This window comes from Podarcis gaigeae (assembly GCF_964106915.1).
Source record: "Podarcis gaigeae genome assembly, chromosome: 14".
NCBI classification, from domain to species: domain Eukaryota; kingdom Metazoa; phylum Chordata; class Lepidosauria; order Squamata; family Lacertidae; genus Podarcis; species Podarcis gaigeae.
The window spans coordinates 5,251,412-5,276,610 of record NC_139690.1 but is presented as its reverse complement, the minus strand read 5'-3'; the positions used below and the strand labels follow the sequence as shown (position 1 = coordinate 5,276,610).

Genomic DNA, 25,199 nt, shown 5'->3' with positions numbered 1-25,199 from the left:
GAATTAACCTGCACCAGGGAATCCTTTACACTCGCCCGCCCCCTGTCCTCCATTTAATGGGAGGAGGTAGTTGTCTTGTTGGCTCCAGAGAATGTGAAATAGGCAAAGCAGGGTCTTCAAGGGTTATTTCAAGGAGCCTTGTAGCTGGATAAGACCAAAGGTCCATCTTGGCATATAGTCATAGTGATTAGTAGCCATTCATAGTCTTCTGGGGAGCCTGTTCTTTTAGCACATGTATATAACTTTGAAAATGTCCATCTGCCTCCCTTTAAAAACAAGGATTTAAGCCACCCTTATTGTCACATGTTGGCATAGGAGACTCTGGACTGACCTGGAAAAATATTTATGTGTTATGCAGTTTTCTGTTTTGTTTGAATGCTTGCTAACTTACATAAATAGAAATTTCATTTGGTAATAGACCTTGCTCTGTCAGTTTGTATTTCTTAATTTTAACCAGTGTCTCCTGGTTGTGGTAGGAAGATGGAAAATGGAGTGCTATTCACAACAATATTTACTACTACTTCTTTCTTTCTGTTTCTAAATAGAACTTGTGATGAATATGTAATTATTGCACCCCATCCTCCATCTTTTGTTGATTAGTATTGGTGAGATTTATAAACCATAGATAGATAGATAGATAGGTAGATAGATAGATATTTCAAAGGCTAGCCATGTTTAGGGCATTTTGTGTATATATCTGTGTCAAGGTTGGGGCATTTGTGGCCCTCCAGATGCTCTTGGCTGGGGCTGGTATGAGTTGGAGTCCAGCATGGACAAGGACCAGGAACATAGCTGTCAACGTTTCCCTTTTTAAAAGGGAATTTCCCTTATTCTGAATAGGATTCCTCGCAAGAAAAGGGAAAGTATGACAGGAGCCATAGTTTCAACCATTCAACCGGTTCCCTATTTTCATTCATGTGTTTTAACATGTACCCAGTCCCATATTTTCATGTTAAAATACCAGATTCAAAAAAGGAATGATAAATATCTTAGTGGGCTTTTATTTTAGTAAACATCAATTTTAAATGAGTCAGTTATGCAAGTTTTGAAAAGCTGGGAGTAGATAGAGAGCAGGCAAAATATCTGTGACCAGACAGTACATCCTTCTGACTAAATACTGAGAGAACCTGCAGGAGGATTTAGGACTCTGGCAGTAGATAAACACATCCAGGGCTTATTTCTAATAGGAAGCAAACAACTTTGGTGTGCAGGGTGGGGCTTCCTTAAACAGTATTAAAATATTTGTTTCTTCTCCTGGGGTAATAGTAACAACAACAACAACTACTTCACTCCCTTCATAGGGTGAATGAGGTCCTTTATAGCAGGAGGTTAGCAAGTAGCAGATTTCCGTGGAACAGTCACTAAACAAGTTAAGCCGAGTGTTTTGGTGATTTGGGGCTCCATAATCAAAAGGGAACAATTTTCAGAATTGCTTGAAAAATAAGTGCTTTTCTCCATTTGCTTGCTAAATGGAAATAAGCCATTCTCTAGATATGCCTTCAACAGCGTGGTGTCCTTCAGATGTTTAGTCTTCAACTCCCATCATTCTCAGCTATCAAAGGCTGTTGTAATTGATAGAAGAACCTTAGGAAGAGGTGGAAAGGGCTCAACTCTGGTCGTGTGCAAGCAGGTGGCAAATAAAAGTATTCAGTCTCCAGTAACTCTTTTGTTTAATTCTGTTATGGTAAGCTGTCATAACAAAAATAATATAAAAATAAAGCTAGTACTCCCTTCAGTGTATTTTGCATTAACTACTGCTATAATATTATGGTTAGCCGAAGGAAATCAAAATAGAGCTAAAGTAATAGTGGTTGTTGCTATAATTATTTTTTTTGCACCATTGATGTATATGGCACTCAGTAGGGTATCAAAAGCAAAAGAACAGGTAGCGGATCCCTTGAGCCTCTTAGAATCTGGATTTGACAGTGGAGAAGACAACTGAGAGGAAAGGGGGCATATGCAGTGGGATTGAAAGAGGCAAATGCAGTTGCGTGTACTTGGTGGAGAGTTTTGAGGATTAATAGCCAGAGAAGCCACAAAAGAAGGGTGCTTTTGAGGAGGGACTTGGAAGAAGTTGCATCAAATAGAACTCCGGTGGGTGTTCTAGGCATCGGGCACCAAGGGAGACAAAGTGGGAGACTTGGTACCTGTTAGTCCACTCTTGGTCATTGCTTCTTTGCTTGACAGCCATGGGAGTGCCAGTTGTAGGAAAGTGATAATCAAAAGTTGCTTGACTATCAGTTTTCATTTCATGGATTCAGGTTTTCCTGTTGGTTCTGATTAATGGTAAACTTAAAGGAGTAGGGAAATGAATAGAGAATAGATCTGTGTGTGGCTACTGGTCATAGTACCAAGGAAATTGCTGCCTTCAGAAGCATTGTTCCTCTGAACTACCAGAACCTGGCAACAGCCTGTTGAGAAGGGTTGTTGCCTCCACACCCTTCTTGTTAGCTTCCTGGAGGCATCTGTCCAGCCATCACTAGAAGCAGGACACCAGTATGTGGTTTCATCCAGCAAGCCTGGTTTATAAACCATAGTCACCAAATGGCAGAATAGCAATGTGCTAACTTTCTTTCTTTTTGCTGCAGTGGTATGCCTTCATGATTGTAAGCGTTGTTTAATCTTATTTTGGAAAGAGCGCTATCCATGTGGTTATCCTTGTAGCTGGAGGTTATGAGAGTTTACAACTAGAAGGTGCTCTTTATTGCTACCAATTCTGAGAACATTGCTTGCTATACTTAACAATTATAGTCCTTAAAAACCTCTTGTGAATGTGTATCTTGACCCATTCTTTTGAGGGCATTATTGGTAGGTTTTTGAGGAGCAAAATTGTGCGTGTTTATGGAAGAAGCTTTGGGTAATGCTTTACATACTATCACAGCAGATTTCCCTAAAATCATGGATGAGCTTATGCTCAGCTTCAAATATCAACAATCCTTAATTCAGGGAGAACAGTGGCATGTAACCCTTTTCTCCTCAACTTTAAATAAGCATTAAGCAGATAATTTATGGACCTGTGTCCAGTGTTCATCTTTAAAAACTGGATTTTTGTACAACTAGGCCATTGTTTGTTTAATAAATATCTTCTTTTCTATTTGTAGGACTAATGGCAGGTGAATAAACCAACATGGCAGCCATGGTTCCACCAGTGAAGCTGAAATGGCTTGAACATCTAAATAGCTCTTGGATCACAGAAGATAGTGAATCTATTGCTACAAGGGAAGGAGTCTCCATCTTATATGCTAAATTAGTCAGTAATAAAGAAGTAGTACCATTGCCTCAGCAGGTTCTCTGTCTCAAAGGACCTCAGCTACCAGATTTTGAACGGGAGTCCTTATCAAGCGATGAACAGGACCACTATTTGGACGCCCTTCTTAGCAGCCAGCTGGCTCTGGCTAAGATGGTGTGCTCAGACTCTCCATTTGCTGGAGCACTTCGCAAACGTTTGCTTGTGTTACAACGCATCTTTTATGCACTTTCTAATAAATATCATGATAAAGGCAAGGTGAAACAGCAGCAGCATTCTCCAGAAAGCAGTTCTGGGTCAACAGACATCCATTCCGTTAGTGAGCGGCCAAGGTCAAGTACAGACGCGCTAATAGAAATGGGGGTCCGGACTGGACTGAGCCTGTTATTTGCACTGTTACGGCAAAGCTGGATGATGCCTGCTTCAGGACCTGGGATTAGCCTTTGCAATGATGTTATCCACACTGCGATAGAGGTTGTGAGCTCTTTGCCACCTTTATCTCTAGCTAATGAAAGTAAAATCCCACCAATGGGTCTGGACTGCCTGTCTCAGGTAACAACATTTCTTAAAGGAGTAACGATTCCCAACTCTGGAGCAGATACTCTTGGACGGAGGTTAGCTTCTGAGTTGCTGCTTGGCTTGGCTGCTCAGCGTGGGTCACTTCGGTATCTCCTGGAATGGATTGAAATGGCACTAAGTGCATCAGCCGTGGTCAACACAATGGAGAAGAACAAAATGCTGCATACACAGGAGGGGATGATCAGTTTTGATTGTTTCATGAACATATTGATGCAAATGAGGCGGTCATTGGTATGTATGCAGAATGTTTGCTTCAAATTGATTTTCTTAAATCTTGGCTCTTTCTTCCATTAACAGATTCACTGCATCATTGAGATTTATAGAAGTTTTGGAGTTCCTGTGTGCCTGGATTGGCATGAGTTATACTTAGGGCTCATCCAGACTGCATTTTATGTCATGTTTCTAAGCCCAGGTCCATGCATTAGAGCTCTGTGTGTGAACATGTTCCCCCCCACCCCGTTACAGTGTTTTCCCTGGGGAAACCCACGTTTTAGTGCTAAATTGGAGCAAATGGCAGTCAGGTTTTCCATACATTGCCATTTATTCTGATTCAGTGGTAACATGATTTTTCCCAGGTAAAGCACCAGGATGAAAAAAAAAATTCTCTGACATGGCATTTTAAAGCACAAACCTGTGTCAGGAAGGGTAAAGGTAAAGGGACCCCTGACCATTAGGTCCAGTCGTGTCCGACTCTGGGGCTGCGGCGCTCATCTCGCTTTATTGGCCGAGGGAGCCGGCGTACAGCTTCTGCGTCATGTGGCCAGCATGACTAAGCCGCTTCTGGCGAACCAGAGCAGCACACGGAAACGCCGTTTACCTTTCCGTTTGCACTTTGATGTGCTTTCAAACTCCTAGGTGGGCAGGAGCTGAGATAGAGCAACGGGAGTTCACCCTGTCACAGGGATTCGAACCACAGACCTTCCGATCGGCAAGTCCTAGGCTCTGTGGTTTAACCCACAGCGCCACCCGCGTCCCTGTGTCAGGAAAACACAGTGCAAAAGGAAGTCTGCATGACAGTATCAGGAATATCTGAACTGGGATTGATTTGTCTTTAACTTTAACATACTTGAATATTTGTATAGGCTTTAACTTCAGTCATTTTGATTAAACAGAAATGATAGACAATGTCAAGAGCAACTTGTAACACTGCTAAGTAGTAGTAATTATTCATTGCAAATAAAGCTAGCTGGAACAATCCAGTAATTCAATAATAAAGGGTTTTAAGATTTTTGTTTTTAAAAAATACTTCCTTGAGATTTTTTTTCTGTGATACTTCTGCCCACCACTTCTGCTTATTTAGAGGAAGCAAATTAAAGTTTAATTGTCTCCTTCATTCTTCTCTGAAAATTACACTTGTTAATTCAAACCTGTGATTCCCTTCACGGTACTATTTTAAAGATCCAACAAAATTGTAACTAACTTAAAAATGTTGGTAGTAGGGCTGCAAATTAAAGGCTTATTCTTAAACTATGAAATAATAATGGTTACCCACATACTGTGTAGTTTCATTGCTTGGGGAGATGGGGACTCAATTGTGGCTTTATATTTTCTGTGAGATACTGGTTGAGAATAGGGAATGAGATCACACTCAAAGGGCACTTCCATATGTAGGCCCAATTTTCACTCCCAATATGAAGATGTTAGGCAGACTTAAACAGAAGCATCCAGTGGTTTGACCAAGTGGTTGCAATCCTTTCCCCCCTTCCTCATATGTGCACATTTTCAACCCTGACATGCCCCTTTGTTTTGAAATGTTTGTCAAATGGCTCACTTTTCTTTGTGAGTTTCAGCTCATTGCATGGATAAATGTATTCAACAATTGGAGGGGGATGTGTAATCTTATACAACCCCCCAGTGGTTTTAAAGTATGCAAAATGCAAAACTTGTGAAGCAGATTTTATTAGTAATTGGCTTGTTTTTCATTTTTCAAAAACATGAATTAAACATTTATCTTGGAGTGTTTTTGTTCTTTGCCTTTGTTTTACTAGCAGGAATGCTTCTAAACTGCTCCTTTTGAGCAGCTTGGTGTATTTGGTGTATAGTTAAGAGCCTGACCTGTGACAAGGGGACTCTGAGCCAGAAGCTTCTGGGTAGCTTTAGCCCATGCCACATTGTGTGTTTGCCTTCACCTTGGGGATTTTATAACCTGTCTTAAGGATGATGGCAGGAATGTGCATATGCTTATTTCAGCACTTGAGAAAGTACCAAGAAAGTAGTTGTTTTGAAGGAAACCATGTTCTTTTTGGTTTTATTTAGGGAAATAGTCTAATCTTTTCATAGAGGATAAAATAACTGTGTGCAGTGACATTATTTCCTCTGTGATGTTTTACTTTGCAGGGCTCGTCTGCTGATCGAAGTCAATGGAGGGAGCCAACAAGAACATCTGAAGGTTTATGCTCTCTGTATGAGGCAGCTTTGTGCCTTTTCGAGGAGGTATGTCTATCTAACCTTTAATTAAAGAGTAGTTTCTTTCTTTAAATCTGCATTCTTCAGGTTGTGTATTTCTCACCCCAAAATAGTCACACTGATGTTGTCCCAGTGCTTCCATGGATTTCTACCCTATATTTTGTCTTGCTGTTTACCTGAATTTCTATCCCACCTCTATCCAAGGCTCAAAGCATTTATGAGTTTAATAAAAGAGTAGCAGAATAAAAAATATATAAAAAAGGAATTTCAGAGGTGAGGGCAGTCTCGGAGAACAGCTGTTGATGTGCCTGTGCTGTTTGATTTGGTCAGGAAGGTGCTCTTGGCTCATGCTGAGGGCTATGAGAAAGCAATGGAGTATAATATGTGACTCCCATTCTACAAAAGGGAAGCATTAAGTGGAAAGCTAAGCAGCAGATCACAGAATTATAGAGGGAAAAGGAACCCCAAGTGCCACCTAGTCCAAGTGTTGTAATATCTTTATTTCCCATCCTGGACCATCATATTTAGTTTTGTGATCAAGAACACAAGATCACAGCCCAGTGTCCTGCATCCTGTTTTCACAATGGCTAACCAGATGCCTCTGGGAAGCCTGCAAGCAGGACCTGAGGGCAGTAGCTCTCACCCCACTTGTGATTGCTAGCTGTTAGTCTTCAGAATACTGTGTGTAATTTACAGATTGGACATGTAGTCCCATTTGAATCTAGACTTGGTGCTTGAAATAAAGTGATAACATGATAACTGAGCACAGCATTCCTTCTGTCTCCTGAAATGTATTTCTATTTTGCTAGGTTTGTCGCATGGCTTCAGACTACTCTAGGACATGTGCCAGTCCAGACAGCATTCAGACGGGAGATGCTCCTGTTGTTTCTGAGACCTGTGAAGTGTATGTTTGGGGCAGTAACAGCAGTCACCAACTTGTGGAAGGAACACAAGAGAAAATTCTTCAGCCCAAGTTGGCTCCAAGTTTTTCTGATGCTCAGACAGTGAGTGACTGGGGTTTTTGTTTGTTGCTGTTTTTTAATAGATATTTATTGAGATTTTACAAAACAGAAACATAAGTAAGACAGACATACAACAAAAACAGATATATCAAAAAAGAAAAAGAAAGAAAAAAAAAGAAAAAAAACCGAATAAAAACATTTAAAAGAAACAAAAAAGAAATCCAATTTTTAACTTCATAGTTCTATAACCCTCTTTCTTGACTTCCTCACATCTCCCTTTTTTGTGTTCCCCTTTACACAATCAAGTTCAGCAAATTCTGACCCTCTTTCAAACCTCGTTTATAATTAGATGTTTCAACCTATTATGTCTCCAGTTTTTCTTCTCTTTCCATATCATTTTTTACCTAATCTTTATAACTTAGTCCCTTATACCACTTAATATACATTTGACATAACATTACTCTGGTCTTTTCCCGCTTTCTTTTTCACACTTTTTTGCATACTCCTTTTGACTATGTCACTAATGCCATATTGTCTTTATATCCAACGTCTTTTTAACATTCAAACATTTTACAATATTTGTTCAAATAGTCTTTAAACTTCTTCCAGTCCTCTTCCACCGACTCTTCTCCCAGGTCTCGGATTCTGCCAGTCATTTCTGCCATCTCCATGTAGTCTATCACTTGCATCTGCCATTCTTCCAGGGTGGGCGAATCTTGTGTCTTCCAGTATTTTGCAATGAGTATTCTTGCTGCAGTTGTTGCATACATAAAGAATGTTCTGTCTTTCTTTGGCACCAGTTGGCCGACAATGCCCAAGAGAAAGGCCTCTGGTTTCTTAAGGAAGGTATATTTAAATACCTTTTTCAGTTCATTATAGATCATTTCCCAGAAAGCCTTAAACTTTGGGCACGTCCACCAAAGGTGAAAGAATGTTCCCTCAGTTTCTTTACATTTCCAACATTTATTATCAGGCAAATGATAAATTTTTGCAAGCTTGACCGGGGTCATGTACCACCTATAAATCATTTTCATAATATTCTCTCTTAAGGCATTACATGCCGTAAATTTCATACCGGTGGTCCACAACTGTTCCCAGTCAGCAAACATAATGTTATGACCAATGTCCTGCTCCCATTTAATCATAGCTGATTTGACCGTTTCATCCTGTGTATTCCATTTTAACAGCAAGTTATACATTCTTGACAGTATCTTAGTTTTCGGTTCTAACAGTTCTGTTTCCAATTTTGATTTTTCCACTTGGAAGCCTATTTTTTTATCCAATTTATAGGCCTCTCTAATTTGATAATAATGCAACCAATCTCGCACTTTATCTTTTAATTTCTCAAAACTCTGCAATTTCAATATATCTCCTTCTTGTTCTAATATCTCCCAATATTTCGGCCACTTGGCCTCCATATTGAGTCTTTTCAGAGCCTTAGCTTCCAAAGGTGACAACCACCTTGGGGTCTTGCTTTCCAGTAAGTCTTTGTATCTTGTCCAGACATTAAACACCGCTTTCCTGACAATATGATTTTTGAATGCTCTATGGGCTTTAACCTTATCGTACCATAAATATGCATGCCACCCAAAAGCGTTATTGAAACCTTCTAAATCCAAAATGTCAGTGTTCTCAAGAAGCAGCCAATCTTTCAACCAGCAGAATGCTGCTGATTCATAGTAAAGCTTAATGTCTGGCAGGGCAAACCCACCTCTTTCCTTTGCATCAGTTAATATTTTAAATTTTATTCTGGGCTTTTTGCCCTGCCAGACAAATTTAGAGATGTCTCTCTGCCACTTCTTGAAACAATCCATCTTGTCCACAATCTGCAAAGTTTGAAACAAAAATAACATTTTTGGCAATACATTCATCTTTATAGCTGCAATTCGACCCAACAAGGAAAGCTTCTATTTTGACCAAATTTCTAAATCTTTTTTAACTTCTGACCAGGTGACTGGGGATTTTGTTTGTATGTGTGTTATCGGTGTAGTGAAAAAGAAGAGATGAAGCTTTCACTGTTGAAAAACTTTGTATATCACTGCCAAATGTGAAAAATGCATGCTACAAGTTTGTGGTTCCTGAGCTATATATGGATCCCTTGTTCTAAATAAATTATTTTTAATGTTCTCTAATTTTCTTCCCACAATAGATTGAAGCTGGCCAGTACTGTACATTTGTAATATCTACAGATGGCTCTGTTCGAGCTTGTGGCAAAGGCAGTTATGGCAGGTTGGGACTGGGCGATTCCAACAATCAATCTACACTGAAGAAGCTGACTTTTGAGCCTCACAGATCTATCAAAAAGGTGTCATCATCTAAAGGTTCTGATGGCCACACATTAGCATTCACCACAGAAGGAGAAGTCTTCAGCTGGGGTGATGGTGACTATGGGAAATTGGGCCATGGAAATAGCTCAACGCAGAAATATCCAAAACTTATCCAGGGCCCTTTGCAAGGAAAGGTATGCTTACACAAAGGAACTGAATGGCACTTTCCTTCTTTCATAGTGTTGCTTTGGAGACTTCATGTGTTTTAAGGTTTCTTGTTATCCATTTTTGCCTTTGTCCCTTATTGCTTTGGACCATGGTGTGGAAACAGTTCTCTCCTTTCAATCCACAGGGAGGCAGAATGTTTTCCAAAATCAAGATTGAGCTGGGGGCTGGCTTAGGAGGCACCTTCCACATCCTCTTTGAGTGTTAAGAAATGACTACCCTAACCCAACTGGCCTTTAAGCATGATTCGAGCTTTTGGTGCTGTCGAGAAAGCTGCAGTCATACTAATTTATTTATTTAAAACATTTATATACTGTGGGCGAGGGGTTACAGTGAATTAGAAATACCAGAAGAAATGTGCTTATCATAAAACCATAAAGTAGGTTATTCACTTTGTGTGAAGGCTGGCGAAAAATGCTTCCAGCTGACAGTGGTGTAATGTTGGTATTGGACTTGCCACTTGAGTCAGGCCAGGCATGTAGAATGATGGTGCCAGTCATGGCTGTGAGAGTTTGGCTCTGTTACGGGGATGTTCACCTTGAGTGGATTGATGCTTGTGGCAAGCCCAAGACACCTGCTGCTTGGAGCCATACAGAAGGATGTGTAGGGACTTTCATGTTTGGTTTGGCATTTGAGTGGTTTTTCTGAATTTGGACCGACTTCAGCTGAAATTTGAGGCTTTGTGATTAGTGGCAGTTACAAGGCCTTGGTTCAGGTCTCTCTTCCTTGTAGAGTTCACGGGGAAGGGGAGAGGAATGAGGAAAGTCTCATTTTGTCTCCTGTGTTGAAAGCAGCATTTCCATTAACAGTTTAGTTTTAACTCTCTCTTCCCTTTGCATGCAATGCAGGTCGTGGTATGTGTGTCAGCTGGATACCGGCACAGTGCCGCTGTCACAGAAGATGGTGAATTATATACGTGGGGAGAAGGAGACTTTGGTAGACTAGGTAATGGAAACAGTTTGACTTGCCCAGTGATTTTAGGAATATAATTAATATTTCATTGAAATAAAATCTAACGTTAAAGAAAGGTACTGGGATTTATGTAAGACAGTACAGGTGGCAACCATTTTAGGCACGTCCAATTGATGCTCAATCACTTGGGTCCTTTTGGACCCGGAAGGCGGCAAAATGAAGGTGAAACAGGGTGGGACATGCTTATAAGTATTCTGTTGACACACACCGGGGCTGGGAACAGTACCCCCATGCAAAATGGTCGCTGCCTGTACAAAATAAACTTTACTATAAACTTTTAACCAAGTAATTGGACAGAGCTAAATAGTAGCAAGACACACTTTGATTTAATGGTATACTATTTATCATGCATGTTTCTTGTATCTTTACTCATAAGTCTAGGGTTTTTATTTTTTGTTGATCATTGATAGGACAGTACAGGACTGTATACACATTTAATTAATAATAATAAACTGTTAAAACTGTTTCTTGGGTGTTTACTACATGTATACTGGCTCAAAGTGTTCACTAAAACAGTTCTAAACTGTTTTAATTGTGCTTTTATATGCTGTAACATGCTGTAGATCTTCTGGTGAAGGGTGGGTAAGAGATGCTGATGCTGATGATAATAAGTGTAATGCATTCATCTTTGGTGAGAAATTTATTTTCTTTACTACATAACCCAAGTTTTCATGTTGACAGAAATAATTATTATTTTCTTTAATGCATAAATAATGTTTCCTTTTTCTTTCTTTCCAAGGTCATGGAGACAGCAACAGCCGTAACATTCCAACTTTAGTAAAAGATATTAGCAATGTCGGAGAGGTTTCTTGTGGCAGTTCGCACACCATAGCTTTATCCAAAGATGGGCGAACAGTTTGGTCATTTGGAGGAGGAGATAATGGTAATGTTTTTTCCATGCAATTTCTCCTAGGTTGTGCTTGAGATTGTACAGAACATCATCTGTTAAGGGCATGGTGGGGGCAGAAGGTCCATAAAACCTCCGCTTCTTGTTCTGCCTTTCTGGCCATATTCAAGTGCAGAAACAGCCAATGGCTTCATTTGGATGGTCGCCCATGGTTTCAGAAACCATGGTTGACAAAGTGGTGACCATTTGCTGTAGTCATATGCTCCTTTCTCACCCTACTCTTCCTTTCCTATCTACACACCAGCTTGTGCTAGGCTTATTTGTGTCTAAAGTGGGGGACTGGCAATTTCAGCTAATATCCTGGCTGGTTATCCTGGTTTGTTATCTCAGTTCAATCCATAGTTTCCTGGTTTGACCATGAGAGGCAACTCTGACTTGATGAAGTCAGGATCTTGCATTCCCACATTCAAATGTAACATGGCTTAATATAAGCCTGGGTGTGGGAGGAACATGCTGTTGCAGCTTCATAAGCCATGGTTTATGGGGCTGTGGATGATGGTCCATACCTCTGTTGCTATGATGCTTAGATCTGCAGGCTTTGTGAAGGCTCCTCTCACAACTCTCTCTCTCTCTCTCTGTGTGTGTGTTGCTGGCCGTGGTAGAAGATTGTGTGGTCTCTTTGAGTTTATGGGTTGTACCATAAATCAGTAAACTAGTATGTGGTAATAATTCATGTCCTTATATGTATTTGGAGAGGTTTCTTCGTTAAATTGTAGCTGTGATGATAAATTTTGTTTGCAGTTCACTTTAAATATTTCCAGTTTAAAACTGCAGATTATGTTAGATTTGTGGTCATTGAATGGCCCAAGAGGTGCAGGAGGCAACATAAACATTATTGATTTCTTGTCTATGATCCCAACAGGCAAACTTGGTCATGGTGACACCAACAGAGTGTACAAACCTAAAGTTATAGAAGCCCTACAGGGAATGTTCATTCGGAAAGTTTGTGCAGGAAGTCAGTCTTCACTTGCTCTAACCTCAACGGGGCAGGTAAGATGCAAGCAGCATTGCCAATTTCACAAAAGTTCCTAGCCCAGAAACCATTCTTACTATCCATTTGTAACAGTGCAAGTCATTTGTGGTTTATCAGCAGTCTGAGGAAAAAAGAAAATTAATTAAATAAGTTTACAAACGTTTCTCTGCCTACTCACTGTAGGCAAGGGGGTGTTTGCAAGTTTGACAATAAGACATTTGTGTTTTGCTGTACTTCTTCCGTTGTTGTGTGTTTTTGTACTTTAAAAGTAGCCAAAGTGATATACAGTGGTACCTCGGTTTTTGGACATCTCTGTTGCCAAATGTTTCGGTTTTCAAACGCCAAAAACCTGGAAGTAAATGCTTCCATTTTTGAACTCGCCTCAGAAGTCGAACGGCTTCTGCTGCGTGTATCTGTTGTTTTTCACAATTTTCTCCATTGATTTGGCAAACTGCCTTTTGCGCCTCTGTTTTTGAACGTTTTGGAAGTCTGGAATGGATTATGTTCGAAAACCGAGGTTCCACTGTATTAAAAAATAATCAAGGAATGGAAAGTAAAGTCTTAAAATACAGTGGTCCCTCCAGTTGTGCACGAGATCCGTTCCAGAGCTCTGGTTGGATCCCAAGGTGTACGTATCCGGAGGTGCTGCTTTAGCGCATGCGCGCGGCACGGTTTAGTGCTTCTGTGTATGCGTGCAGGGCAAAACCTGGAAAAATACTTCTGGGTTTGCCACGCATATATCCCGAAGGATACGTAACCGGAGGTGAACATAAGTAGAGGTTCCACTGTATAGCAGTCTAATAAAACTCACATCCTAAATAACAGCTGTGTGTACATGGTTGATATCTAACATCCTTTCAAAGGGAAACATTGTTGAAACCTTAGATTTTCTTGTAAGAACTCGGAAGAGAAAACGGTCAGCCTCCACTTCAATGGTGAAGAATGAAAGAGAATGCAGTTTGGTTCTATGTGGATTTTATTGATTGTAGATAGAAATTATGAATCACCACCTCCCAAACCTAGCAATTGCTTGCAGTATTCCCAGTATGCAAACTGAAACCTATGCCCGGGGGGTCTTTTTACTTTGCTTCACTTCATTTTGGTTGCAGTACTCTGTGCTTACACAGGATGCCCATGAGGAGTTCTCTCTCCATTGGTGTGAAATGAGGATGGGAAATCCATTTGAATTTGAGAACCATATATGGTTTGGTGTAGGACTGCAACTTTTGATTGCCGTTTTAACAACTAAGCAGTTTTAAAACCTTGCAATTCACCTTTTAAGTGAATTTATTTCTTTTTTTAAAAACATACTTTTTTATTAAAGATTTCTTAGTTTACAAAAATACGTGCATTGCATCTTTTTTCAAGTTGTGTTTTCTACAGATCAGTTACATTTGTTGTGAGACATTAGTGTTGCATGCAGTATTACGTTGGGAAGAAAAGAGGGGGAATGAGGAGGATGGTGTGTGGGGTTTCTACTTAGTGAATGTGTGGCGTTATATGTAAGCATCATTTGTGTGGATTCTCTTTCTATTCACTTATTATATTTCCTTGGTGGTGATAGAGGTTTGGGGTGGCCTAGGGTGTGGTAGGTTGTCTTTGCTTGGCAAAGCTCTTCCAAGATGATGCCTGCTGTGACTCATATGCTTCATCTAAAGACAAAGAATATAACCAGCTTCAGAGTAATTGTGTTTTCCTGTATGCAAATTTAACTGACTCGTCATCAGTTAGTGACCAAGATTTCGTTAACAGTATGACAATCCTAACTGGATTGCAGATGGGGCTTTTGGACTAATAACAATGATATTTTGTGTATTAAATTCTGTATATTTTGATCCAGGTGTACGCTTGGGGCTGTGGTGCATGTCTCGGATGTGGGTCTTCAGAAGCTACAGCGCTCAGGCCCAAGCTGATTGAAGAGCTGGCTGCAACGCGGATAGTGGATATTTCAATTGGGGACAGCCACTGTTTGGCACTTTCTCATGGTAAACTATAATGCTTATGTAATACTAAAGCTTATTATGGCAAAAACACATTGGTTTTCAAGTGTGTTCAAAACTGTTATTATTACTATTACTTGCTTTTTGTTTAGATAATGAAGTTTATGCTTGGGGTAACAATTCCATGGGACAGTGTGGCCAAGGGAACTCCACAGGGCCCATTACAAAACCAAAGAAAGTGAGTGGCTTAGATGGAGTAGCAATTCAGCAGATTTCAGCTGGAACATCCCATAGTCTTGCCTGGACAGCCCTTCCCAGAGACAGGTAAGTAATTATATACTAATAATAACCAAACCATTTAACGTTTATGCATACCTAACGGAATGGGTCTTGGCTCCATCATGTGAGGGTGCCTTTGAATCACAATGTTTTGTGCTTAACCAGATCCCCTCACTTATATATTCTTGGCAAGAAGAGCTTGTTCTATTTTAATGAGTCATTATTTATTTTGATTGATGTTTAATTTTTGCTCCATGGTCATCTTTTATTTGATTTGCAGACAAGTTGTTGCCTGGCACAGACCTTACTGTGTGGATCTTGAAGAAAGTACCTTCTCCCACCTCCGTTCTTTCCTTGAGCAGTATTGTGACAAAATCAACAGTGAGATTCCGCCTCTTCCTTTCCCATCCTCAAGGTATTTGTTTATATGGCATATATGCTATCCTGTTGATTTATTTATTTATTTATTTATTTATTATTATTAATATTATTATTCATGCATGGAAAGTCTTGGCTTGCATTTCCAGAATGAGAGTTCAGATTTGTGCAACAGTACTAGGGCTGGGCAATATGTATCAATATTATCATCCAAAACTGGTTTGATGTCAATATAGTTTTATCAGTTTCATAATTTTTGACGTGACAATATATCACTGATCATGATATGTGTGTGTCCGTGTCCGTGTGTGTGCTATGCAAAAATCACAATGTGGGAAAAACCATGAAGGCAGCCAATGCTTCTGCATAACACCACCCTTATTTCAGACATCATGATATATTGGTTCAGTTACCTCTGGAAGCAGCTCTGCAGTTGAAACCTCCCATTTGGTGGGATTTGCCATCAAATGCTTGCGCCTGTGTGGACCCAGCAGGATCTTTCCTTCACTTGGAATACGGTGTTGGTTGCCAAGGGCAATTGGAAGGGTTCTTTCAGTTTTACTGTAGCTCTTTACGTCAGGCTGGATGGAAGGACCAATGAGTCAGCTTATTTCTGGGAAAGTGGAAAAACTAACAACATTTGATCAGCTCTGTGTGCAAAGTCTTAGAAACTTCTTCAACTGTAAAGTCTCTCTCCTCTTAAAACTCATTTTCAGGGTATTGGCATTTAGATGTTTGTAGGGAAAACATTTAAACCCTCAACTCAAGAAAATTAATCTGAAAATACAATTGAAACTATATATATATATATATATATATATATATATATATATATTTGCTTTCGTAGATTTTCACGGGTACAGGAATGCAGGTTTTGGTGTCCTCGGGTGTCTTCCCGTGTAAAAGTTGGGGTGTCTAGGCGACGTTTCGACGAGGTCTCACTCGTCATCTTCAGGCTGGTGCTTTCGGCTTCTTGTTACTGGAACAGAGCGGGATCTCAATGTTTGAGTTCCTATAAATACTGTAGAGGGGGTGTGGTGTCTAGCCTCCATGGCCCTCCTTCCTTATATCAAGGGCACTACAGATAAAATTAGCAAAATCCTCCATAAACACAATATCAAAACAGCCTTTTGCACCAACCAAAAAATAGCCAATATCCTCAGAAACCCCAAGGATAAAATCCAGTTGGAAAACCAAGGGATCTATGAAATACCCTGCAAAGTCTGCCCAGCCACGTACATTGGACAAACAAACAGACGAATAAATGCACGTATCGCAGAACACAAGAATGCCGTCAAAAAAGAAGAAAAAACTTCCTCTCTTTTCCAACACATGAAAGAAACAGGACACGAAATTAATTTTGCAGATTCCAAATTGCTCTTTAACACGGAACATCACCACAAGAGAATAATCATGGAAGCCATCGAGATAGAGAAACACCCTCACAACATGAACAAGCGTGACGACACATCCCGCTTGCCAGACATCTGGAAATTAGCCCTCCCCACAAAAACTGACACCAGATCCAGAGGCACACAGAACGCCAACACCAATCAACCACACCAGACCCAAACCCAGACCCTCTCCACAGATGAATTACTGACACCATCCAGTAGCCAATCCATGGTGGCACCTCCGGATGCTGCACCCCCCTGCAATCCCTACACAGATCTGGCTGACACAAGCCACAAAACCACAGCTCGCCCCTATACACGAAGCCAAGCCAAAGCACAACTAAGTGCAATACAGCCATCTTCTCAGGAAAACTCTTCACAAAGTTCAAGAGGTCAAGACACAAAGACTTTAGCAACTAATCCACACCTAATGACCCACCTAAGTGGTACTCAGGATATCACTCAAGAAATCACTCAAGGTATCTCTCAAGTAATTAAGGAACAAAAGAAGAAAAGGCACACTAGCCTGGGAACTTCCTCTCTGCCCAGAACATTGGAGGCTAGACACCACACCCCCTCTACAGTATTTATAGGAACTCAAACATTGAGATCCCGCTCTGTTCCAGTAACAAGAAGCCGAAAGCACCAGCCTGAAGATGACGAGTGAGACCTCGTCGAAACGTCGCCTAGACACCCCAACTTTTACACGGGAAGACACCCGAGGACACCAAAACCTGCATATATATATATATATACACACACACACACACACACACACACACACACACACATTTAATCAGAGGTGTTCTTTCTTTATGATAAACATTATTATCAAACTTAAGCATAATTCATAGCAATATTTCACTGGGTGCAGCAGTGGCTATACTGCTCTGTCACATCCCACTCCTGCCCAGCTGGTGTTAGGTTTGCTACGATAAAGAATTAAAATAACAATAAAGTAATAACCAATGCAAAATCATTCTTAAGCAAAGCAGTTGAAATCAGCAGCAGATAAAACCGGATGAAACCAAATAAACAGCAGAAGAAAAGCCAGTCTCAGCAGAACAGCAGAAAAGCCACAAGCCAAAGGGACACTGAAATAAAAAGGCTTTGTTTCTCCTGAATGCTAAAAGCAAAGGGTCCTGGTGGGTTTTCATGGGGTGTGTTCCTCATTGTCTATGCTGTTGCTGAGCCCTTAATGTTGTTTGGTTGTATTGTGACAGCTACACCAACTAAACCATTGTCAAAACAAAAAAAAATCCTTCCAGTAGCACCTTAAAGACCAACTAAGTCAGTTCTTGGTATGAGCTTTCGTGTGCATGCACACTTCTTCAGATACACACGAAAGCTCATACCAAGAACTGACTTAGTTGGTCTTTAAGGTGCTACTGGAAGGAATTTTTTTTGTTTTGACTATGGCAGACCAACACGGCTACCTATCTGTAACTGCAACTAAACCATTGTAAGACTATTGTGATATGTGAAACGTTTTGTTCAGATGCTGGGCATGAGTACTGTAGAAGAGAAAATGTACCTGATAGCAATAATTGGAGATCACAGGTAAGCCTGGGTTAATGGCAATCCCTTGTTTTTCAGGGAGCATCACAATTTCCTGAAGTTGTGTCTGAAGCTGCTCTCTAACCACCTTGCTCTTGCATTAGCTGGCGGAGTAGCTACAAGCATACTTGGAAGGCAGGCTGGCCCGCTTCGGAATCTGTTGTTTAGATTGATGGACTCTTCTGTTCCAGATGAAATACAGGAGGTAAATCTCCAAAGTGGACCAGACTTGCTTGTGTTTTTAGGTTGTGTGCCCTATTAATTCAAGTTGGGAAGGCAGTCTAAAAATCTGACACCTAGAAACTCAGATCAATATTCTGCCACAAGTTCTCTAACTTACCTGACTGTTTTATCACACTCTGTTAAGCTGAAACTAAAGTGTGTGTGTCCACAGCTTTGTTCCCAAAGCAACACCACACTCACAGTCACCCTCCAACTTAGGGAATTCCCAAAGTTTGTTAAAATACAAAAATACTTACACATAACTGCTCCTGCACCCCGTTGTACACTGAATGCCTACTCTTGTGCAGGAGAGCTGTTCAACAGTGGAACAGTCTCGCTCAGGAGGTTGTGGACTGTCCTCCATTGGATGTCTTTAAGCAGAGGTTGGATGGCCATCTGTGACTGATGCTTTAGTTGAGATTCCTGCATTGTAGGGTTTGGACTAGATGATCCTTGGGGTCCCTTCCAACTCCTCAATTCTATGATTCCAGGAGATAAGGATGGGCATCTAGTCTTTTCAGTTGATATATTGAAACTAATGTGTAGAGTAGTTGCAGAGCTATAATTTCAAAAATGTTTCAAAAATGCTTTCCAGGGTAAGTTGAAATAGTCTCAGCAACCTCTCATTCCACTTCTTAGGTTGTAATTGAAACTCTGTCAGTTGGAGCCACAATGCTACTGCCTCCATTGAGAGAGAGGATGGAATTGCTGCATTCCCTTCTACCCCAAGGTCCTGACAGATGGGAGAGCCTGTCAAAGGGGCAGGTAAAAAGTCTCTTGGAATTAGCATTTGCTTGAACATGCTTCCATAGTAGCCACTATGGAGGTTAACATGGTGTTATTTGGCTGAGGACATAAACTCTATGCTGCTGTGTAGTGTGTAGGTTGGGGATACGTAAGCCAAAAGATCTTCATTTTGTTTCCAGAGTAAGATGTAAATTATGTGGGTCAGAGGGACAATGGGTGACTTTGCTGGTGGCCAATTGAATTACAGGGAGATCACACAACAGGATGCTGGACTGAAGACTCTAGCAGGCTGGGAGAGGGGGGTAGTATTGGAACTGTGCTCCCATTCTGAAGCTGTTCTCTACACCGCTACTAGGAACAAGGTGGGGCTTGTGAATAAAGAGTTTTACTGGACAAGTTTGATACAAACATCGTCTAGTTGCAATACAGAGAAATGTATCTTTGGTTTTTCTTAAACCATTATGAGATCCTACTCTGGGACAATCGCTTAAACCATAGTTTGGCAGTTCAGATGTAATTGCTAACTATGGTTTGAATGATATAGAAACAAAGAAGCTTGTGAAAGAAAGCACAGTTATATTTCTTCTTCAGGCGCATAGTTACTTTCCTAGTTATAGAATTAATTTTGCTATTTTCAGTCAACTATAAGAACAAGTTACATTTACCAGTATTATGTCCTAATCATTCAAAACATTAGGTTAACATTGCTAAATATGATACACAAATTATATTACTTGCACACAGTGACAATATATAAATTAAGTGCTATCTGGTTGCCCATTATATTCCAGTTTGCCCTTCGATCCTGAACAAGTTTCTTGTTCATGAAAATAACATTTTCATGTTGATTTTCTAATTGGGTTTTTCTCTCTTAAGAATTATAAATGAAGAAAATTGCCTATTTTTTATTTTTTCAGAGAATGCAATTGGATATTATTCTGACGAGTTTGCAGGACCATACTCATGTAGCCTCCCTGCTTGGCTATAGCTCACCATCTGATGCTCCAGATGTTTCCTCACTCTGTATTGCCTATGGGACTATTGCTGATCCAACATATGATGTCCAGAGTAATCATCCAGATACTCATCTGGCTGAAATTTTAATGAAGACCCTTCTGCGAAATTTAGGATTTTATACAGTAAGCTTAGAATTTGAATTTTATTTCTGAATACCAATTAAGTTGGAATTGTTTCATACAGTGGTTCCCAATTGGTGCTCTGCGGACCTCCTGGGGTCTGTGGCACCATTCACATAACAAAAACTTCCATAGTGATGTCAATTTTTTCAAAAGTAGGGGATCCATGGCTTGATTTTTGAAAAATGGCGGGTCTACAGTACTTAACCAATTGCAAACTTGATTTAATGCAATAAACTAGGACAGAGGTGAATTGGAAAGGGATTTGCCCATCCCAAAAACGCCCTCACTTTACAGCAACTTCAGTGGGGACTATAAACTATGCAACAACCATCACCCATTCAGAGTGAGGGGCGCAAGTAATTGTCCTCACTCTGAATTGGCTTTTTGACATTGCCATGTAGTCATATCCAACTATATAGTGCTGCAGTATCATTGCACTGACTACATGATTCCTGATTGGCTAGGATCATGTTGCCAGCACAAATATGACAGTATTCTTTAAAAATTGTGTTGAAGCAGTAGTCAATAGAGGCACAAACCTGGCCTCTAGGTTTTGTGCCTCTATTGTGTTCTTGAAAACTCATTTTTATATGCAGAAGCTACCAGCTGCTTGGTCCTTTTTTTCTTTTTAAAGTTGCGTATTAATTGGACTTCTTTCAGACTCTTCTTCCTTCAGCTTATTTGGGGGCAAAACTGAAACTTTTAGTTATTACTGGAAACTACCAGTGGCTTTCCATTAACAAAAGCATAGGGTTGTATCTAATGCTAGTCCTAGACCCATTGAAGTTAATAAACATGTCTAACTTAGGTCTATGGATCTTTCACTTTGACTGGGACTTAATTGAACCCATAGTTTATAAAAATAAGAAAGATGAGAATGATATGGAAATGTGCATGATTATTCTTGTAACTGTCTAGGATCAAGCATTTGGGGAGCTGGAAAAGAACAGTGACAAATTTTTACTTGGAACATCATCATCAGAAAACAGCCAGCCTGCTCATCTACATGAGCTGTTGTGTTCCCTGCAGAAACAACTTCTGGCATATTGTCATATCAACAGTGTTAGTGAGGTTAGTGCTGTGACTTTTCATATGTATTGCTGAGTATACTTGCTCCATAATGGGTGGAACAAAAAGGACCAATAAGGATATTTGGCTCTGACTTTTAGAAATCTGATTCTGTGAACAGAAGTTCATCATTCCCTCCTATTTTCAGTGTTCAGAGGTAAGTGGTGGTGCTTATGCAGCCAAAACAACACAATTCACGCGCAAGAGAGAAGTATTAGCAAGTTCAGGGAAAACCCAAGATTTGCAGTACAAAAAAACTTTTTTCAAAAAAACCTAGGGGGAGAACCCTGCCCAAATCATCCCAGCGAGAACTGATCATACTCAATGGCAAGAGAATGGTGCCTAGCTTTTAGAAGGGAAAATGGAGAAATTGTGTGGGAGGCAAAGTAATGGAATGGAGTCTCCAGGAGTAGGGCCATAGCTAGTTGGCTTGAACCCTAAACTCCATGCTGCAACATATTGTTGCAGGTTTCCATTTGTAAAGCATATTTAGAATGTTTCTTTTGTTCCCAGAATTCAAGTAGTGTGTCGCTCCTGCACAAGCACCTTCAACTTCTACTGCCTCATGCTACAGATATCTATTCCCGCTCTGCTACTTTGCTGAAGGAGAGTTCATGGAATGGTAGTGTTGGGGAAAAACTAAGAGGTGTGTGTTTCTTATTAGATCATGTGTAATATAAGCAATGTGAGCAGCAGAACCGGACAAGTTTGTTTTTTAAATGAGTCCATTTGCTGCTCAGGTTTTTTGCCAGTTGTCTCCTCTTTTGCCAGATGTTGTACTGGTATATTTAGATGTCTTTGCAATCTGAGAATTTAGGTATCAACTCTTAGAAGGAAATACAACAAAACAGCACATGTCTTTCAAGACCTCTTCCTCACCTTTCCACTCCTTTTTGGGAGTTCTCTGGGTGCCTTCCATCATAAAAGCAAGTTATACAGTTACCCTAAAGCCAGTAAAAATGCAACAGAAAAAAGCAGTAGTAAATAAACCAGGATAGGGGGTGCACACCAAGGGGGGGGGGCAGTGGTCAAGCCCAAAGATCTTTACGGGTTGAGTTAAGACTATCCAGGAGAGGAAGAGGTGAATTTCTCTGGCAGGAAGTTCCACATTGTGGCACTGCTATAAAAAGGCCCTTGCCCTCATTCCCACCAGCAGCGCCTCAGATTGTGGTGCAGTGGGGAACACAGAAGAGTCTTTCCTGCGGCCACAGTGAATGGGCAGGATATAGCCTGTTAATTCAGTATAAATTAAAATGGCTCCATCAGCCTACCCTTGTTTGGGAACTACATTCAGTTTTAGAGACCCCCATTATCCCTTTGCCACAAAGCGGGGTGACAAATAACAATAAGAATCTCACAAAAATTTATATTGCAATACAGTTGTTAGTCTTTAAGATGCCACATCATTTGCTGCTGTTGAAAAATCCAACCATGGTTACCCTTTTGGAATTTATTAATGAAGTTATCATTTCCCCCTCCATTGCAGATGTAATTTATGTCTCTGCAGCCGGAAGCATGCTTTGCCAAATTGTCAATTCCTTGCTCTTACTGCCTGTATCAGTAGCCCGACCTTTATTGAGCTATCTGCTGGATCTGCTGCCACCTCTGGATCGCCTTAACAGACTGTTGCCAGCTGCTGTTCTCTTAGAAGATCAGGAGTTACAGTGGCCTCTTCATGGTAAGGCATTCAGTGCAGTACTTCTGCCTTCTGAAAGATAGGAATTGTAGAATGCAAATATGCTTTATGAATTTTGGGTAAAATGTGTTGTTCACTTGAACTTACCTTGGTTTATGTGCCCCCCCCCCCCCACATTTTTCTATGGTCACCAGAAACAGCATCACCTCCTAGTTCTGGTGTACCAGTTAATTTGTGAGTACAGAGAAAGGATAGCAGTTTCAAAGTATGCTTTCACAGAGTTTCAGCTCTAGGACTTCTGTGATGCCTAAAAGTAATCTGGAGGCCCAGTTCGCTAATTGCTGCTGCTAGACCTACCACCTTTGTTAACGTGAACACCAGCCCCTTGGGAATTAGCCTTGTTTTTTCCTAATCAGACCCCTGGTACATTTTGCTGTAGACATTTTAAGAAGTATTTTTAAACCACTTTGGACATTACTAAGGTAATTGCACTGAGTGTAAATCCCCAAGGGGGTCCTCCCTTGCTGAAGAGTTTTCTCTGAAATGAATTCTTCAATTTAGGTCATGTGCCTTCAAATGTTTTTCATCCTGATCTTCATTCAGCTCAGTGGAGGTAACTGTATGTGAATGAATACATCCATAGGTTGGTTCCTGCCACTGAAATGGGTGAGGAATTTGTTTTGGGAGCTTGTGTAGACATTGGAACTTGCATGCTCAGTACAGATCACAGGATGGGTGGGTGGGCTTGCATATTCTAACAAAACATCTTGGCTCAGAAAAAATTGACTATTAATATTTCACCTATTAATATTTCTAGGTGGACCTGAACTGGTTGATCCAGCTGGGGTGCCTTTACCACAGCCTGCACAGTCATGGGTGTGGCTAGTTGACCTTGAGAGAACTGTGGCTCTGCTTATTGGACGCTGTCTTGGTGGAATGCTTCAAGGATCACCTGTGTCACCAGAAGAGCAAGATACTGCTTATTGGTTGAAAACACCACTGTTTAGTGATGGAGTTGAAATGGACATCCCCCAGTTAGGTAATCTCTTCAACTGCTTTATTGATGTGTGAATAAGTGGCCACACATGTGGATGCAGCGTTGTGGTTTGTTAGAATAATTATCTTGCTGACTCAGTCCAAAAGTCCATCTAGTTCAGCATCCTGTCTCTTCAGAGTGGGCAGCCAGATGCATCTGAGAATCTCACAAGAGGACCAGGGAATTTCTGGCTTTAAAGCCCCAAAAGGCAGGGCTTTAGGTAGAGTTCCACATGAGAGGGATGGTTCAATGGGTGAGAAAGTGATGGGCTTGCAAAATTTCAAACTTTGGATGTGCTTTTCTCTTTTCCTTTCTCAGTCTAGACTGAGAAAGTGGGAAGACGTCATTCCCATATTGGGAGTAGTGCAGTCACTTTGCTAGTAGCAGAGAGAGCAATTTGCTTTTGTGCCCAAAAGGACAATGACTTTCTTCTAAATGGGGTGGAGTTTGTCTTAACTTAAAGCTGTCTTTCCTTGCTGCACTTATGCTTAAAGTTTCCTTTTGGAACACCAGCACAATGCCACTTTGTTGACTTTCTTCAAATTCCTCCTCCAAATCCACTTTTTTCAGGAGACTTCGGTATTGTCTCTTTCCCCACCATGTTCTACTGTAACTGTGTTGAAGCATATGTGACTGCAATATAAATACCTGTTCTTTCTCTTGTTTGTCTCCATCCCCTCCTTTCCTCTATGTTGAATTTTGGATTGTAAGATTCTCGGGACACAGACCTGTTGTCTTGTGTTCTCTAAAGTAGCAAGCATATTGATGGTGCTGTATAAATGGTTAAGACCAGATTATCTTAGGGACTATACACAAGCCTACCCCAATCTTGAGATTGTCATTGGTGATGCTTCTCCCTGCCCTGTCATTAATGACGTTTCAGTTGATGAGAACCAGAGACAGAACTTTCTCAGTTATGGCCCCATATTTGTGGGAGATTTACCAGACCCTCTCCTTCCTTCAAAAGAAAAAAAGTGTGTGTTCATTTTTAGGAAGATTTATCAATTGCTTTGTTTAATTGCTAGCTTACTGCTATTTTAATTTTGTTGTTTGAATTGAAATTTTTTACTGGTTTTTATTTATACTTTCTTAGTAGTATTGTTTGCTGCTGTACAAATACCTTTTGCATTGAAAAGACATCATTTGCCAATCTAGTGCCCTCCAGATGTTTTGGGCTTCATCTCCCATCAGCCCCAGCTAGCACAGCCATGCTGCTGTCAGCCCAGCACAATATGGCCATGCTTACTGGAGTCCAGAAGATCAGG

At 40.6% G+C, this 25,199-nt stretch overlaps 1 protein-coding gene across 50 annotated transcripts in view; it reads left to right on the top strand.

Moving 5' to 3' along the window:
• Positions 1 to 25,199, top strand: part of HERC1 (HECT and RLD domain containing E3 ubiquitin protein ligase family member 1) — a 112,328-nt gene that overhangs the window by 13,116 nt on the left and 74,013 nt on the right. For all 50 annotated transcript variants that reach the window (XM_083712312.1, XM_083712281.1, XM_083712313.1 and 47 more), the window contains 17 exons: positions 3,102 to 4,057; positions 6,164 to 6,259; positions 7,042 to 7,236; positions 9,344 to 9,655; positions 10,535 to 10,631; positions 11,398 to 11,541; positions 12,428 to 12,555; positions 14,379 to 14,523; positions 14,631 to 14,802; positions 15,038 to 15,172; positions 18,126 to 18,291; positions 18,948 to 19,073; positions 19,973 to 20,194; positions 21,113 to 21,265; positions 21,776 to 21,908; positions 22,749 to 22,940; positions 23,716 to 23,937. In XM_083712312.1, the coding sequence (XP_083568438.1) occupies positions 3,128 to 4,057; positions 6,164 to 6,259; positions 7,042 to 7,236; positions 9,344 to 9,655; positions 10,535 to 10,631; positions 11,398 to 11,541; positions 12,428 to 12,555; positions 14,379 to 14,523; positions 14,631 to 14,802; positions 15,038 to 15,172; positions 18,126 to 18,291; positions 18,948 to 19,073; positions 19,973 to 20,194; positions 21,113 to 21,265; positions 21,776 to 21,908; positions 22,749 to 22,940; positions 23,716 to 23,937 (3,568 nt within the window). In that variant the 5' untranslated portion in view covers positions 3,102 to 3,127. The remainder of the gene's footprint in view (positions 1 to 3,101; positions 4,058 to 6,163; positions 6,260 to 7,041; positions 7,237 to 9,343; positions 9,656 to 10,534; positions 10,632 to 11,397; positions 11,542 to 12,427; positions 12,556 to 14,378; positions 14,524 to 14,630; positions 14,803 to 15,037; positions 15,173 to 18,125; positions 18,292 to 18,947; positions 19,074 to 19,972; positions 20,195 to 21,112; positions 21,266 to 21,775; positions 21,909 to 22,748; positions 22,941 to 23,715; positions 23,938 to 25,199) is intronic.